Consider the following 17,296-nt stretch of genomic DNA (forward strand, 5'->3'; position numbering starts at 1 on the left):
AAGATTTCTTATAAGTACAAAAATATTTATAAAGGATTATGTATAGTATAAGTCCATTTTACACAAAAAAGAAGCAGCCCTGTACATGTGTCAGTGTGTGTGTTTGTGTATATATTATTTGTGTGCATATATGTATATGGCTATATATACATTAGCAGAATTAGCATAAAGAAAAAGAGTGAGATTAATGGGAAGGAAAAGACAATAAGCATTTTTATTTATACACCTCTGTGTCATTTGACATGTTAAAATGAGCATGTATCATTTTGGAATAAAAAAGTATAAAAGAGAAAATCATTGGATAGAAATGCTTATTGTCAAATGGAAAATTATCTTCCCTTTCAACTTAAAAAATTTCTGAATTTAAATGATGTCTTGTTTAAACTCCACCAGTGTCTGAATTTGGGCACTACAGAATAAAAAATAGCTTTCTCTCAACACATTTTGTGCTCGCCTAGGTCCCAGGACTCTTAAATAAATAAGTTGTGTTGATTCAAATCCTGGATAAGAAATCATTTTGCAAATATAAAAATAACCCCACACAATACTCTGAACTCCTCCTATCTTTAGGCTACACACAAGGGCCACAGTTGTTTTCTTGCTCTAACATTAGGAAATGGAGTAAATAGTAAAAACTATGGGCTAATTAAAGCTGTAACTTTTCTCCGAGACTCTGATGCCTTAGGTAGAATTATTTGGTATAATTTACAATTTCTGCCATTTGTCTTTCAAGAGTTATGATAACTTGGTTTACAAACAATTAGTAAGGAATTTCGTATCAATTTTTCAATAGATCTTCGTCCGAAGAGCAGACAGAGGTGCATTTCAGAGAGAATGTTTCTAGTAAAGAAGAAAATCAGTATCAAAGTCAGAGCGTTGGTATAGAAAGGCCTTTGCCTACAATTTTTATGTTCCTGAGAGGGTGAGTTCAGTTCTATTGTGAACAGTAATTTATGAATGAGAACTCACAATTTTTTGACCAGAAAATCGGAAAATTACCCATAATCATTTCCATGTGCCCATCTCATTTTCTAAGTGTCTATAATCAGTTTAGCAAACAGTTTTTCCCTTTTGAAAATATACCAAGTAATCGATTATTTCCTTCCCATCAGATGCCTGCTTGGTGTTGAGGTAAATAGCTCTGATCTCCCAACCAACGCTACATTAGGTTGAGGTTCTTTTAGACATTAGACAAAAATAGATTAAACCTTGCTGCCGACTCAGATTTGGTCTGAGTGGAAAAAGGTTTGGTGGAGCTACAGAATTTCTACTTTATCTGCTCAGCCAATAATCGGTCAAAGCAGGATCTGGTTAGGAATAAGCAACAGGCTTCCCGTATCCATGAGCAGAAAACAGGGTAGCGCATGTCGCCTCTGGGAAACACGCGTTTACTTTTGACGAAAAGCAAGCACCCGGCGACCAGCGAGCAGCATATGTTTGAAATCCATTATCTGACACGTTCTTTCCAGCGTTCCCAGGAATGCTGGTCTGACTACTAAGATTTGGTTTTACTGCCTGCCTTTTGGATAAAATGAGTTTGCCAACCAGCTGTGAGTACCTAACGCTGGGGAAGGTGACTAGATTCCGAAGCGCTTATGTTCACGGATCGCCTTATGCAATCAACAAGCCTATTGATATTAAGCCACAGAGGAGACGGTAACTGTTTTCCTTTCTTCTACTTGTTTGTCAGTGAAAACGTGTTTTGTTACCCTTTGGGAACAGCTATGAAGCTTTGCTGAGCTGAGAGGGTTGAGGTGAGAGGTTAGTTTTTAAATTCAGCATACTGGATAGTTAGAAAACAATTAACCAAAGAGGAAAGCTGGAAAATATTCTCAGCTTAGGTAGATGATCCAGTTTCAGGGTCTGTCGATTTTAAGAATTTGAGAGAATTGCTAGTGTTTGTGCTACCATCAGAATCACCCATGATGAGTATTTGAAAGAAGATTTAGCCAAATAATGGATATATTTATTAATGGCTCTTATTACCAGATACCCATATCTTATAATTGACAGATAACATTCCTTAATGCCAAATGCAAAAGCACATTAAAATTCTACAAAAAGCCTTAATTTTCATGTGGTCACTGTGGAGGCCAGCATGAGGTTAGATATTTTTCCTGTAAAGAAGATGTCATTTCAGATCAATGTTCCAGAATTCTGCTAACTCAGTCTCCACACGCCCCCACATCACACACACGCATGCACACCCAGGCAAACTCAGGCTGTATAATTAGGAATTTCAAAGTTGACTTCAGTGTTTTCATTACAAGGCAAGAGAGTGGGAAAGATGATGTCCGCTGAGTAGACCTTTTCTATCTTCCTGCTTTTTTGATGCAGTGTCAGAATAGGGACAATGAGTTTGACTAATGGGTCCAAAAAATCATCCCTCTGTTTTGGTTTTATACAAAGTCATCTTATTCAGCCTTTCACAATGAACTTCAGAAGCATTTATAAGGATGTTCCATTCTCTCAGTGAAAACACCAATTCTTCCTAATTTTATGAATTTTTGGAATAAAAAGCCAAAATTCTAAAAGCAAAGTATTTTACTTGAAGACTTGTTATCCTCTTGCTCTTCTGCTTGTCATTTTCTAATCACATACACACGAACTCACCTATAAGCATACTTTTTGTCAGGTTTGACCTTGTTATCAACATGGAGTAACATTCAGACATTTGAGTGATTTTAAAAAAAAAGTTTCCAAACCTTCAACAATGCCTTGGGGTTAATTTTCCAACTGAAAAAAGGTTTTTTTGATTTGATGGGAGTGAGCATTTCTAATTTTTGTGAGGAGAAGTATTTTCTTCTTTTTCTCAGTGTCTCAAGGCTTTTCTATCCAATACTAGCACCATTAGAATTTAGAAAAGGCTAGCAGCAACTAGCAACTATTTTAAGGTACATTGACGAAAATGTGTCCCGAGACACACAACATGGCTCATTCGCTGTCAGTCACCTCACTCTCTTCTATAATTAGTGGTTGATGCCACAAACCCATACAAGTTGCCAAATCCACGTGTAAATGCTATGTCCCTATTCATGTTACTTTATTTTGTTCTGCTTACAAGTAATCAACTTTCTGTATGAGTCAACGGAATTGTGTGTTGATGTAAACTGATGTATATATGCGTGTAGTCTGGGCTCTTAGCGTCCTGTGTTATACCCAGGCAAGTTCAGGTTTACCCCTAGTCAGTTTCTACATTGGGCAACATGATGTATTTTGCAAGCAAATATTCTTGCAAAGCATTTGACGCTAACCAGTATTTTGTAGCATAGACCTTGAATTTATAAAAATGTCAGGTCCAACTTTTCTTTTAGTGTAGTGCATTGTTTGTAGCAAGTAAATCAAATAAACGGCCTTTTGTGCAAAAGATGTGTGACCATTATATCTAGAGCTTTTACCCCACGGAAGTGTAAATATGACAACAAACGTGTAATGAAAACAGTAGTTGAAGAGGGTGAATGAATGAATGAAGGAAGATCCAAATCACAGAGAATATCTTCTTATTCTGTAACTCATTTTGTAACGTTGTGATTTTTTAGTCTGCTGAGAAAAAAATAAACCTGGAATCGTGGTGGATCATCATCCTAGATTCACTAAAATCTACCCCAAGTTAAATGGTTACGTTTTCAGGAATGCTTGCTGGAACTCATCTAAGAGTTGTCTAAAACAGCATGTTTATGCTTATTTTCATGTAGTCACAGTTGTGCTATTTGGCAGAAAGGATATTGCTTTCCTAATTAGTAAAAGGAAGGAAGGATGGAAAGAAGGAAAAAAGGAAGGAAGTGGAAAGAAAGGAAGGAAGGGAGGGGGGATGGAGGAAGAAGGGAGAGAGGGATAAGAGAAGAAAGGCATCTAAAGAAGAGGGCCTCTGTGTGATGCTTTAACCTGTCTGATGCAGCATAAGATTGAGGTGATAAAAAGAAATCTGGCTTTTTACTACATGGGGAGAATGAAGAAGGAAACCTAATCATATATGCAAAATATAGCTCAGTTGAAATCCATTTATATCCTTGTAAAATAATGACTTATTGAAAGAACAGCATGTTGTCTTGGAACACAGGGAAATAATTTCCAAATTGAAAATTAGTTATGTTAGAAGTGTGCCCACATGGTCATTGAACAGTTCTGAATCCTTATTTCAAGAGCAGCGATGAAGACATTAACAAAGCAGTTAACACTACTAGATCTTAATTAAGCTCAATGTTGAAGAGAATGACAGTCCTACCATCTGTGATCCTGATGATTTTCTATATTTGTGATTTAAATTTTTCTCCTTTTAATTTTTTGTAGACTCCACGAACTCGAGAGCTCTATTTTTACTCTTGCAAGAAATATAATTTTCTTTTAATTTTATAAAACTTCAATGTCTCAATTTTAAATACATAGAGATTGAGTCATCAGATTTAATCTGGCTCTTCCATGCCTTCCTCACCCCATTAGGATGCAGGGTTTTTGAATGTGTGGATCGTATTTTGTTCGTTGTTACAGCCTCAGTGCCCAGCACAGATCAGACAATGTTTGTATAATAAATAAATGATTAGAAAGTGCATGTTACCCATCTTGGCATAGGCGTATATATCACTTCCCTGGGTGCCACCGCATGGAGTCTTTGGCAAGACTTTGCCTCTGCTGTTTTCCTGCGTCAGCTGAGCTCCCCTTCCTTGTTTCCCTATAGAAGCTGCGTACAGCACTGACTTTAGACCACTGGCTTAAGTAATTGGGGATCACGGCTTTTGTCACCTCCAGGTCAGCAAAGTAGAACCTGAAGTTCATTTCTGTATTCATAAGTATATATAGAAAGTATCATGTAGTAGAAAGGAGGAGAAAAAGTCAATGTGGGAGGGGGCAGTGGGGAGTTCCTTGAGGGAAAAAATATTGCAGCTATAAGAAATGTGATATAAGCACCAAAGTTCATCAAATCAGTTACAAAAATTGTGAAATGTAAGCCCCAGTTCTGTTTGTCCTGCTATAACGTAAAACTCACAAAAATCTTTATCAAAATAGACAGCAAAAACTAGGAGCAGTGAAAGAAGTGAGGCAGGACTCGCCAGCACCCCAAGGTTATGGAAAACATCTGAGTTCTAGAACACTTCGTTTCCCAGTCAAGCACAGTCTCCCCTAACCCCTCCGCCTGGACGTGTCAGTGGCTGGACCCTGTGTCTCTGACTGGTGGCTTCGGGGCCTGTGCCCTGCTCTGGGCCCCTTTTTGTTCCCACCTGCTTCTCTCATATACTCTCTGGCCTCTTGTTTCCTAAATCCTTTAGGCAGGCTTGTTCTCCCTGTTGTCTCTGGGAGCAGAAAAAAGCAGGGTACAAGGAGCTAGAAGACAGAGTCGAATTCAGTGAGTCTGGCTGTGTGTTAATCAGCCTGTGTTCTCCTTGGGGAAAGATTACAAAGTTGCCCATTTAGCTTTCTTGACCAGTTATCAAGCTATTCATTTACTCAAATGGTATACAGTCATGTGTCACTTAACAACAGAATGCGTTCTGAGAGATGCGTCATTAGGTGATTTCGTCATTATGTGAACATAGAATGTGCTTACACAAGCCTACAGGGGACAGCCTACTACACACCCAGGCTCTGTGGTACTAATCTTAGGGACCACTGACGTATATGTGGTCTGTTGTTGACTGAAATGTTGTTATGCAGCACATGACGGTATTAGTTTGCTAGGGCTGCCATAACAAAAGACTTCAGGCTGGGTGGCTTACACGATAGAAATTTATTTCTCACAATTCTGAAGGCTGGAAGTCCAATATCAAGATGTCGAAGGTTTGACTTCTCCAGAGTCCTCTCTTCTTGGGTTGTAGATGGCTGCCTTCTCCCTGTGTCCTCACATGGTCTTTCCCTTTTGTGTGCATTCCTAGTGTCTCTGTGTGTCCAGATTTCCTTGTCCGATAAGAACAGCAGTCAGATTGGGTGAGACCCCATCCTGATGGCCTCGCTGATCACCTCTTTAAAGGCCTCATCTCAGATGCAGTCATGTCCTGAGGTACTGAGCGTTAGGGCTTCGACATATGAATTTTGGGGTGACACAGTTCAGTGCACAGCATAGCAAGTTGTATCCACAGAAATGGTTTGCTAGTAATGACTGTAGAGAGAAACAGGAATTGAGTTATGATTCCTGAAAAATTGATGACCTCATGTTCATAAAAATGTATTCCATCAATGAGTCTTAACCTGCAGGAGTGAGGCATTGTGGCGTATAAAAGAATACTTCCCACTTTCTATCCCAAAGGAAAACAGTTACACATTGTGAACAGTAAATCTTCATCAAATAGAACCTCTTTAATTTGGAATCTATAATCCTTCAAACAGGGCATAGGCTAATAGCTGCTTTTGTACAGTCTTTCTTTTTAAAGTGGGTATTAAATCAATTATCAGTGTAACAAGTGGTTCTCAACCGGGGCAACTTTGCCTCCTTTGGACATTTGACATTATGTAGGGGAATTTTTGATTTTCACAAGTTGTGGGGTAGCTAATGGTATCAAGTAGGTAGAGGACAGGGATGTTGTTAAACATCCTATAATACACAGGACAGCCCCTGCAATGAAGAATTATTTGACCCAAATTATCAATAGTGCCGAGACTGAGAAACCCTTAAGTAAACAAATTGCTTTGGGGAGGACTTTGAAGCTCTTTGAAGGCCTTTATTTATATCCAGACAATTGATATTTTTTTATGTAATCATGAAAACACTTCCTCTTATCTTTCTCATGATAACCGCTAGGTAACACTTTCTTAGCCTGGTTAAAAATAGACAACTGCCACACGTTTAAAATGATCTAAAATATTCAGTGATTTGAACTGTCCTATCTTCTGATTTGTCTGAATTGGCGGCTTTATTGCATCATCAGGACCTAGCATTCTTTCGGTAGAAGTACTACTGAGATTTCACTATGGAAAGTTGAATACAGGATGTTGTACATTGTGGGAGCTCCAGGCTGGGTGCTGAACATTGATCTGCTTTTCAAGGTGAAGTGAAAAGTACTAGGTAAAATTACACAGAAGATAAAGAATATTAAGTGGGCATACCATTGGCCTGGTGTAATGAGGCTCTGCTAGGCCTTGTCATCTGTCCCCATGCCTACATGCATGGGCCCATTGATGGTGAACGTGTGAGCCACAAGTGTGTGTTTTCATTGTAACCAGCTCATCCTAATAGCAAAGAGCAAATTTCTTCAGGGGAAATCTCTGGGGGAAAAGGGAGTGCCTTCTTTGATGAGAGGCCCCTATTTTCACTAAATAAAACTTCTAATTATCCTCAGGATTTCTTCTAACCACCCCCATCCCCCCACACACACCCCTAGGTGAAAATGCTTGCAGTAACAGTTCAAGCTAGAAAGTGTATTTCCAGCTCTTCCTTCTCTCCTCAATTCCAGAACAGTATATCCAACTGTTGATTATCCAAGTGTCCTCCAGAAAACTCAAACTCAATATATTTGAAAGTAAAATGACCCAGGGACCCTCACTATCCTCCATTTCCTCAGTGATCCTTGGCACAGACCAAGAAGTCATCCTAATTGCTTCCTCTCCCTCAGCCTAACTACTCTGTCGCCATCTGGTGTCAAGTGCATTCTTCCTCCTTCCTTTGTTGCCATCCCTAGAACAGCATCCTAAGTCAAGCCCTCGTGCTCTTTTGCCTGAAAGACTGTTAGTCTCATACTTGGGGTCTTTATTTTACTGTCATCCTCTTCCTGTCATCCACAGATTAATTTTCTAAACTTTCATCATGATACTTCTTTGCTTACAGCAGTAACTTTTGATTGCCTACAAAAGGTCTAAATTCCAAATGATCTTGAGCTACAGCCCCCCAACTACCTATCCTTGTGAATTTCCCTTATCATCCACTGTTCTCTGCATTTTAGGTGTAAAGAACTACTAACTAAATCTATTTTTTGCCTGGAGTTCCTTTCTCTCCCCATTTTGTGATGAACCCCAGCTCATCCTGCAGATCTTTTTCATTAAACCTTTCCTAATTCCCTGTTTCCAAATGGAAGTTTCTCCTTTGGCGAGCGCTTGTTCCTCTTCTGATACGACTGTCATAGCATTATCATAATGAACCCCAATTATTTATATCTTTTCTATCATTCCTCTTCTTTAAGAATGGCGTGATGGAAACAGCTGTTTTAGAAGAATAATTTGGCAGTGGCATGCAACATGCATTGGAATGGAAAAGACTGAAACCCTAGCCTAGTAGAAGCAAGCCGTGTAAAATGTGGACAGGGATAATTTCGTTACACTTACGAAACACAGAAATATGTGATTACAAGTGTGAGAACTTGGAACTTGGAGAAGAGTATAGAACTAGGAACCTAACATAGTCTGGGCATTTGGAAAATGTTTCCCTCGGGATGGTGAGGCCTGAAGATGAGTAACATGGTCCGTAAAGAGCCCTGTGAATAAAGTCCTGATGGGAATGTTAATGAAACTCAAAGGATAAGCTGTCTGAAATATAATGAGAGAGGGAAGAGGGTGGCAAAAATAAAGTGGAGAAGGTAGGCAGAGACAGTGCTCCTTTTTAAAAGTGAATTGACCAAATAATTAGTCCTTTCCTTTTGGAGAGAAACATTAAATGATTATTTAATTTAATTTATTCGTTGGAAATGTAATTTAAGAACATTTTCTTAGTGTCTTATTTATCACTGAGGATTTTAAAACATAGAAATAAACGGTAGGTAATGTTTTCTAACTGAAGTCCAAAAAAGGTTGATTTTCCAATTTATTGCCAACTGCTAAGGATTAATAAAAACAGTCATAAATATTAACCTTTGTCCTTCTGCTTCAGTTCAGCATTCACCCATCACCTAATCATACAGCCTGTCCTTTGTCAAAAGGAGTGGAATGAGACTATTTAGAATACTTAGAGTGTTTACTGCCAGTGACAAATAGTAGACTCTATACCGTCACGATGACCTTCATGTGTTAGTCCCATTTCTACATCCAATTAGAGACATTAAATTGCTTAACCACCCTTGGAAGAATTTTTTTTTTTGGTTTTTTTGTGGCTTTGCTCTTGCATTGGATGAGATTATGAACTTGCTACAAAGGGAAAGCTTCTATTATTACCTTTTATTTTACTTTGTGAACTGTGATAAGTGAAGTAGTGAATTCTGACAAAGTATTCCAGCCTTAGAATAGCACCTTGCTATAAACAGATTATGTATTAATACAGAAGGTCTGAAAGATGCAAAGACAAAAAGGAGCGGTGGGCAGTCAATCTACTGACAACCATTGAAACAAGAGTGATAACTTTGGACTTGATCCATAACACCCTGTTTTCTATGGCCCTAAGAGGAAGGAAGGCTGCTCCAGCAAAGATGATAGTTTTGCCAGTAGTAATAAAGAGTGGTACCCTAGAGAGAAGTTTGATGAGCAGGAAGTTGTAGGTGTCCAGGGGAAAGATAATCAGCTTCCCAGACAAGATGGAATGTGTTCTGAATTTCGAAAGATGGTCAGGGCTTCGTGTATGTGGTTCTCGGTAGTACATGGTGTTACTCATCCTTCAGGCCTCATTATCCCCAGGGAAACATTTCCCAGATGCCTAGACTATGTTAGGCACCTGTTTATATAGTCTTATTGCACCATTAGCCTCTTCTTAGCAATTCTCCCATTTATAATCACATCTTTTTATATTTGTTGGCCTAAGTGCCTCCTTCCACATTCAGTTATGGGAACAAGGGAACAGGGTCGAAGCCTGTGTTTTGCTGTCTAGTGCTTTGTACAGGGCCTGGCGCATAACAGGCATTCAATCAATTCTTGTGAAATTCATTTTTCTAATAGGAATGAGAAAGTAATCAGAAACAGTAAGTAAATGTGTTCCTTTTGGAGAAACATATCAAATTCATTCCTGCACCTTCCAAACTTGTACCTCAAGCCCTGACCACTCTTCCTATTTAAACTTGTGTCATACTCAGTGTCTGAAATTTTTATCAGGGTGTTCTCATGGCCAAAATTGAACTCATTGTCTTACTCTTAAAATCTGTTCATTTTCTTCTATTCCTTAATTAAAAGGCCTAATTGATTACTACCCAGTTATAAAAACTAGAAACACGGGGGTCACCTTAGTTACCTCCCTTTATCTCAGTTCCCTCCGTCATCACCAAGTTCTCTTTCATCTGATGTTAAATTCTTATAGCAGTCACGTCCATTCTGTCTTAACTAGTATTCCCCATTAATGTTATCTCCTATAAGAGCCTCTTAACTGGTCTGCACATCATTGGTTACCATATCATTCACTAAGAAGGACTTTGTCTGTGTTTGTTGGTTTTCGTTGCTATGGTGGTATTTACTTTTCTGCAATTCTAATAAATTACACCAAAACCCTTTGGGTGGTATATGCTCAGTTCCAAAGTTTTATAGTTGACCCCAAGTATAAAAATACAAGTTTTGTCTTTGTCGTATTTCTTTCTGAATAATGTTTGAGTCAGAAAACGATGAATTTCCTAATTTGCATGATTAAAACATTTAAAATTCCCCTAAAATTTCTTGGAATCCAAGCTTATGATTGTATGAGAATTCACAGTAAACCAGCTCCCAAAACACGAAGGCTCAGCTTATTATAATTTGTGAGGGATTACTGTAAATATGTGGCATTTAGTCATTGATTTTTAATCCAGGAAAAAGTTAGAAAAAAAAGATATATATATTTAGCTACAGAAGTCTCAAAGTCTGTTGAACATTAAAAACTATTCAACTTGCCTTATGATGGATATACAATTTTCCTAAATTTGCAATTGTCCTTCTTGTTCCTGCCACCATGACTGAAAATATATGCTCCTGTTTGTGCTGTTATTTCTGAACAATGTATACTGGTATCCAGCGTAAGATGAGTCATGTGATACTGGTGTTACCATGGTACTTCCTCATGTATATAACAAGAACATCAGGAATACCAGCAGCTTTCTGTTCTCTTTCAGTTCCTCCTTTCTTTTCTTCCTTCCCTCCCTCCCTCCCCTCCTTCCTTCCTTCCCTCTCCTTGCCTTCCGTCCTTCCTTCTTTTCTATTTAAGGAATCCAGTGACTACAGCACTAAGAGTAAGTAGCACATCCAGTTTTCCCTCTCTGTTTCTTGCGGCAGGAGTCCTCCTCTGCTAGTAAGGGAGTTCTTGGTCATTTTGACTTGCAAGAGATTTTGCTTCTCCCTGATGTTTCTTTTTGCCAGTAAAGTTTTCTTTCCCCTGAGGGAAAAATAATTTGAATCTTAAGGCTGATAGATGCCACGAGTCCAGTATGATGAGTCCTGTGGAAGCAGAGCATTCCAGCCCTGGGGTTACTGTTGTCTCTGATTCCAGTGTATATTCAAAATCACCTCAAAACAAGAGTAGGAATATGAAAGTTAAACTTCACATCACTGGTAACTTTTAAAGCTAAATTGCTATTTTTGACTATACCACACTAGTCTCTCCATGTCAGACCCGGATTTAAGTTACTACAAGGATGATTGGGGTAAGTTACCCAGGGGCTAATGAGGTTTATACAGACCCATTCATCTTTCAAGGCTATTGAAAAATTTTACATGTGCTGTGACTAAGAAGATACTGTAAAAGAACAGTTCAATAGAGTTGCACCATCCAAGCAGGTAATAATGCAAATTCAAATATACATTCTAAGCAAAATGAGAGAGAGAGAGAGAGGAGAGAGAGAAATAGTAATTTAATAGGGCTATGCTACTTTCTCCACCTGCCGCCAAATTGAATGGGTCAGTGTCCACTAGTGAGTGTGAGGTAGGAGATGTGATTTTCTACTCTCTCCCCATCTCAGTTCCCACGGGCCTGCCATAGTGTGATTATCCTGCCTTACATCTGGGTGATTTGAGGGATTCTCCATTGTAATATTGACTATACTAGATTTTTGGCGCAAAAGCTGATGTTAGAACTTAACCTAAGTAAAATATGACCCCACTGAAGTTTGTGTTACTGTACCATCAAAAGATGTATCTATGTTGATAGTCATCCTTATATTCAATTTGAGAAGGAACTCTGATGTTGATAGTAAGTGTAATTAGCCTCATTTTCAGAGTTAAACAGGTATTAAGGTTGCATGCACACCAGCAAAAAACTATCATACGAGAAATCTCTATATGCATTGTCATCCCAGTTCATGATCCAGCTCGGCTATATTTTTCTATTCAACTTTCTGTAAATATGAATTCCATATCATGCACATGGAACTGTAAAGATATAAAGATGGATCACACAAAGAGCCTACCTTCATGGAGCTTACAATCTAGAGAGAGATGACAAGTACTAAACATAATTTTTCCACAAGATCCAGATATCAATAAATTGTTTCATTCATTTATTCATTCACTCATGAATTCACTCATTCAACAAATATCTACTGAACAGGAACTGAGTTCACACCTCTCAGCTAGGATTGAAAAACTGGGTAAGACAAATTCTCAGCCTTCAGAAAGATCACAGTCTAACTTCTCAGGCAAAAATACAAACAAAAAATTAAATTATAGCCACATAAGGGCTTTAATTGTCCTCTATGTTGTCGAGGGAAGGTCTTACAAATGAGGTCATGCAAGAGGACGAGGTATTCTCCTGAAAGGCAGTGCATAAAAGGCGGCACCTGTCACCTGGCAGAGAATGAACTCACATTACATTGCACTTTGTAGTTTACAAACTAGTTTTAGTATATTGTCTCCTTTGATTCTCATATCAACTCATAAGAAAACTGAGACCCCGAGAGTTCAAGGTCTTACTCAGTGCCATAGAGTTACTTAAATGCTAGAATTAGGGCCCAAGCCCCAGTCGTCTGTCTCTAAATTCTGTACAGACACCATAAGGGAAGCAGCAGTAGAAGCCTTTGGCAGCTCTGAGAAGGGAGAGTTTACTTCCAATTGAGTGACATCATAGAAAGCTTCATGGGCCAAATGGCTTTTGGTCCTGAAGTTTACGTTTAGTTATACAGAGTTAAGGATCTGGCAGAGGCATGGATGTGGGAAAATAAGTGAACATTTATAGGAAAAAAAATGAGTTTGGTCAAAGCTTAATTAACCCGAGAGGTAATCATGGGAAATAAAATTGGAAAAGGAGAGTGAAACTATATTTTTAGGTCATGAAAACCAAGCGAAAGAATATTCCCTAAACCAAGGTGAGCTATGGAAGATGTTTGAACAGGACAGTCCAGTGACTTTAACTTTGCTTAGGAAAGAATGAAATGGCATCAATGAAGACATAGCTGGAGCAGCAGGAGTAAGGAGACTAGTGGGGGAAGTTAGAGCAATAATCTACTCTAGAGGTAATAAGGTGGTCATTAACACAAGAGGATGGATCTCAGTATTAATTTTTGTTATTCTTTTTGTACATTCTGTATAAAAATTTATTGGGAAAAGTAGTTTTAAGAGAACAGATCATTAGAGCCTAATGTGGAGTGGGCATGATCGTAATAGAATGGACAGGAGGGAGAATATGGAGGAAGGATTGGCAAGACTTGAAAAGTTGTGTAGGAAAGAAAAAGAGGATGCTGTTTCCATGATGATCCCTGGACACGACAATTAATCCTGGATTTCTAGCAGAAGCGCTGCATAGTTAACAGAAATAGGGACTAGGAAGAGGGGCAGCAGTTTTGAGAGTGAAGATAATGACTTATTGATGGATAAAGTGATTTTCAGGATTTGCCAGGACAAATAGATGGAGATGAGTAAACAAACATCAAACAAAGAGTAAGAAGAGGTCAGAGTTGGAGATATGAAAACCGAACAGGGCCAGGCAAAGATCCTTGGTATGTCTACATTTGTGCATTAGACTTAAATTTAACAAAGCCTAATATTTTTCAAAGTCACAATCAATTCCTTTTTTATTTCTTTGTTTCCAATTCAGAACCTTATTTTCACCCTGCAATATATTGTGCAAACCTCTAAATGCACCTTGAATAGAAGATAAATAATTTACAGAAAAATCCAAAATACATCAGACTTTGTTCCTAAATATTTTATTGCTCAGATCACTCAGACCTTGGCTAACTTGTAAGATCCATAAATTGCAGGTGCTTTGTGAAACGGCATTCATTTTTAAACTGACCGTTAATTTCAAATCAAATTTTCATATTGAATCCTGAAACTTTTTGTAACCAACAATTGCTTACAAAAAGTAAATATTAACAAGACACAGATGATCCAGTACTGATCTGTTCTATTATTACATTCTCAGCAATAAATATTAAATGAGAATGTTTAAGTGGCACAATTGCCAGACATCAACCAAAATTGACCTAATGGTTAGAGATTTGTTGACTATGGTTAGACCTCCATAATTTTGGAATTATAGAAGAGAACAGAGAAGGAACAACAACAAACAATGTCCCATTACCCAGCCACGGGAAAGGAGTACGCTGATGGCCACACAGAGAATTAGCTATGAAATTGTGTTCTATCATTTTCTGTTGTGTGTTGCTTGTAAAAAAAAATGTTAAAATAGCTTTTAACCAAACATTTCTTACTGGAACTTCAATAGGCACACTGTTGTTTTGTTTGGCTGGATATGAGTATTTGTGTGTCATTCCCTTTTAGTAATTCTGAAAGCAGTTTTATCAGTAGTTAGATACATTATTTTCCCAGAAGCCTGGGTATTTTATTGAGGCTGTTTCAAATGCATTCAATGTTCTCTCTAATGGATTTGTTTATCTTTTTCCCAAAGCTCTCTTTTCTCTTAGCCAGGGAATTTACTTTTCATTTGCCTTATAATGTGAGGACCTCACTGCTGTAACCTCTAGTTTATGACACTTTGGTGTTCCGTACATACTTTTAATATGATACATACCATCTATAACTTGTACATAAAAATCTATGAAGAATTTATTGCTTAAGATCTCTTTTATAGAGAATTGTTACAAAGGAGGCATAGTCAATACTTTAAAATAACAATTAGGAATTAAAAAGGAGTGAAGTAGATCCGTTTATCCATCGCACAGACTTCATATACAATATTCGCAAAAACTGGAATTTCTCTTGGAGGTTGAAATATTTCATATATGTATCATATAAATATGGAAATATAATTTTATCAGAGTTTCTTATAATGGCGTTTGGCTGTAAATCCACTGACCTGAATTATTCTGTGGGTAGATACTAAGTATGTCAAAACAGCTGGCATAGAGAATGGAAAAAGCACTACACCCTTTAGCTTGCAAATAAATGTGAATGTCTTACTTCTGACTTTGGTGAATCTGAGATGAATCAAATGTTTACTCTGACCAATTTAAAACATCTGGATCATTCTAACTTTGGGAACATATTGCTTTATATGCAATGAATGTCTGAAAATTGGTAGAATTTTAGATTTCTTTTCTTGATAAATGACACTGCCTTAATTTTTGCGGTACTCAATGGTTCACAAGTGCTTAGCCATCACCCTTTTCTTCTTATCTAGTTAAAATCTTCTACCTTTTATCTAGCACATGTATAACTCTTAGAAGAGCAAGCATCTGGCTTATTGTCAACAGTTCTCAAACACACCTTCTAGGTTTCACTATGAGACTGTAATCTCCCATTAAAAAAATCCAGGCTTACAAGTCTATACTTTGATATTGAACAACTCCTAGTTTTCTAGTTATTATTTTCTCAGAACAGCTCCAAGAAGCTCTTATTGGGCTCTCTGTGGTTCTCTGATAAATTGGCTCTAGATTGAGACTGACATGAAAATAGAGTTTGTGGTTGAAAGACAGAAAACAGTCGTGAGCAAAATAATTCTCCTTAGAGAGGTAAACAAATATAAGCTATACCAAGAAAAAGTAGTCAGAGTTGTCGTTTTACCTGAAAACTGTGAAAGAGTTGACCAAAACAAAATACTGGGAAGATTAACAATGCCTTCAGATTCAGGGCTCGCTGTCCCATTGAATTAAGACAATTTTTGTATTGTCTAGACATTCTCACAAAGTAAGGATCCAGATGGAAAAAGGAATGAACTCTGTTGACTATGTCATTTATCTCATCACACTGATGACCTCTCATTTATGTATTTCTCAATATTTAAACCTGCACTGGCCAATAGAAATGTTACGTAAGCCACATCTGTAATTTAAAATTTTCTGGTACCACAATTAAAAGTAAAAAGAAATGTGTAAAATTAATTTCAGTAACATATTTTAGTTAACCCACTATATAAAAATATTATTGTTTCAATCTGTAATCAATATATAAAATTATTAATGAGATATTTAAAATTCTTTCCTCATTCTAAGTCTTTGAAATCGGGTATGTATTTTATATACATATCAATTGGAGTGCTAACTTTTCATTAATCATACTTGATCTGTATTTAGATTTCATACAATCTACAACTGGAAGTATAGATTCACGTACTCAAATTGTTCCAAATATGCTTAAAAGGTTTCCAATAACTGAATCAATTATTGGTTTTAAAATTTAAATATTAATTACTAAAAATTAAATAAGACTAAAAATTTAGTTCTTCAGTCACACTAGGCCCCTTTCAAGTCTCCATAGTCTCCTGTGGCTGGTGGCTGCCATATTGAACACTCCATGTCTAGATTGTCTAGTTTTCTCAGACGGCCACTCATGGACTGTGTTGTCTTGGGCAAGTTAATTTCTCTTTTTGTGCCTTAGTTTCCTCATGTGCAAAATGGATATAATGATAGTACCTGCATCAGAAGGTTATTATGAGGATTAAATGAAATGATACTGATGATACATATAAAACACTTAGCACAGTGCCTGGTACATAATGAGCCCTCAACAAATAGTAGCCTTTACTGTTATTGTTGTGTTTTTAATCATGTATTTGCTTTTATAATTTGTAACATTATCAACTCTGAGTGTCTGGCAGGAACAAACTTCACATCTTTTGTGTTTGTAAAGCAGACAGATGTTGGACCAAATGCAGAGATGTAATTCTTCCTTCTCCAGATCTGTACATCTAACTGCCTAGATATCCTACTGTCCAAGTGTCAGCCTGGCTAGCCTGAACTTACCTTTCTTCTTGAATCAGTGATCCTGAACAGAGCTCATGTATTTCTCTTCCATTTACCTAACTTAGAACCTTAGAGTCATCACTAAATCCTCTCTCTCATCACCCTTGTCAGTCATCATCAAGTCTCTCAGGATTTTCAGTGTAAAAACTCATACTTTCCTACCTTATCATTTCCACCGCCACTTCCCCCAACTCTTGCCAGGACAGCTGCAATGATCTCCTATTTAATGAGCCTGAGTTTCCAGTCTCTAACCATCACATTGGGGCCTGTTGTATGCTGCTGCTGAACTGATCTTCTGAAAGTGATATTTTTATCATATAATTCCACTGTTCAAATCCTTTCTTCACTGCCCATTA

General features: G+C 37.6%; 1 protein-coding gene across 9 annotated transcripts in view; it reads left to right on the forward strand.

Annotated features, from left to right (window-relative positions):
* Positions 1-17,296, forward strand: part of PDE4D (phosphodiesterase 4D) — a 1,407,338-nt gene that overhangs the window by 1,022,059 nt on the left and 367,983 nt on the right. Inside the window, exon 1 of one of the 9 annotated variants that reach the window (XM_044771970.2) lies at positions 1,234-1,656. The exons of the other annotated variants lie outside the window; for them this stretch is intronic. Coding sequence (XP_044627905.1) covers positions 1,532-1,656 — 125 coding nt within the window. The 5' untranslated portion in view covers positions 1,234-1,531. Of the gene's footprint in view, positions 1-1,233; positions 1,657-17,296 lie in introns of those variants that run through there. 9 annotated transcript variants of the gene reach the window in all.

The sequence above is a fragment of the Equus asinus genome, chromosome 10 (assembly GCF_041296235.1).
Source record: "Equus asinus isolate D_3611 breed Donkey chromosome 10, EquAss-T2T_v2, whole genome shotgun sequence".
In the NCBI taxonomy this organism is placed as follows: domain Eukaryota; kingdom Metazoa; phylum Chordata; class Mammalia; order Perissodactyla; family Equidae; genus Equus; species Equus asinus.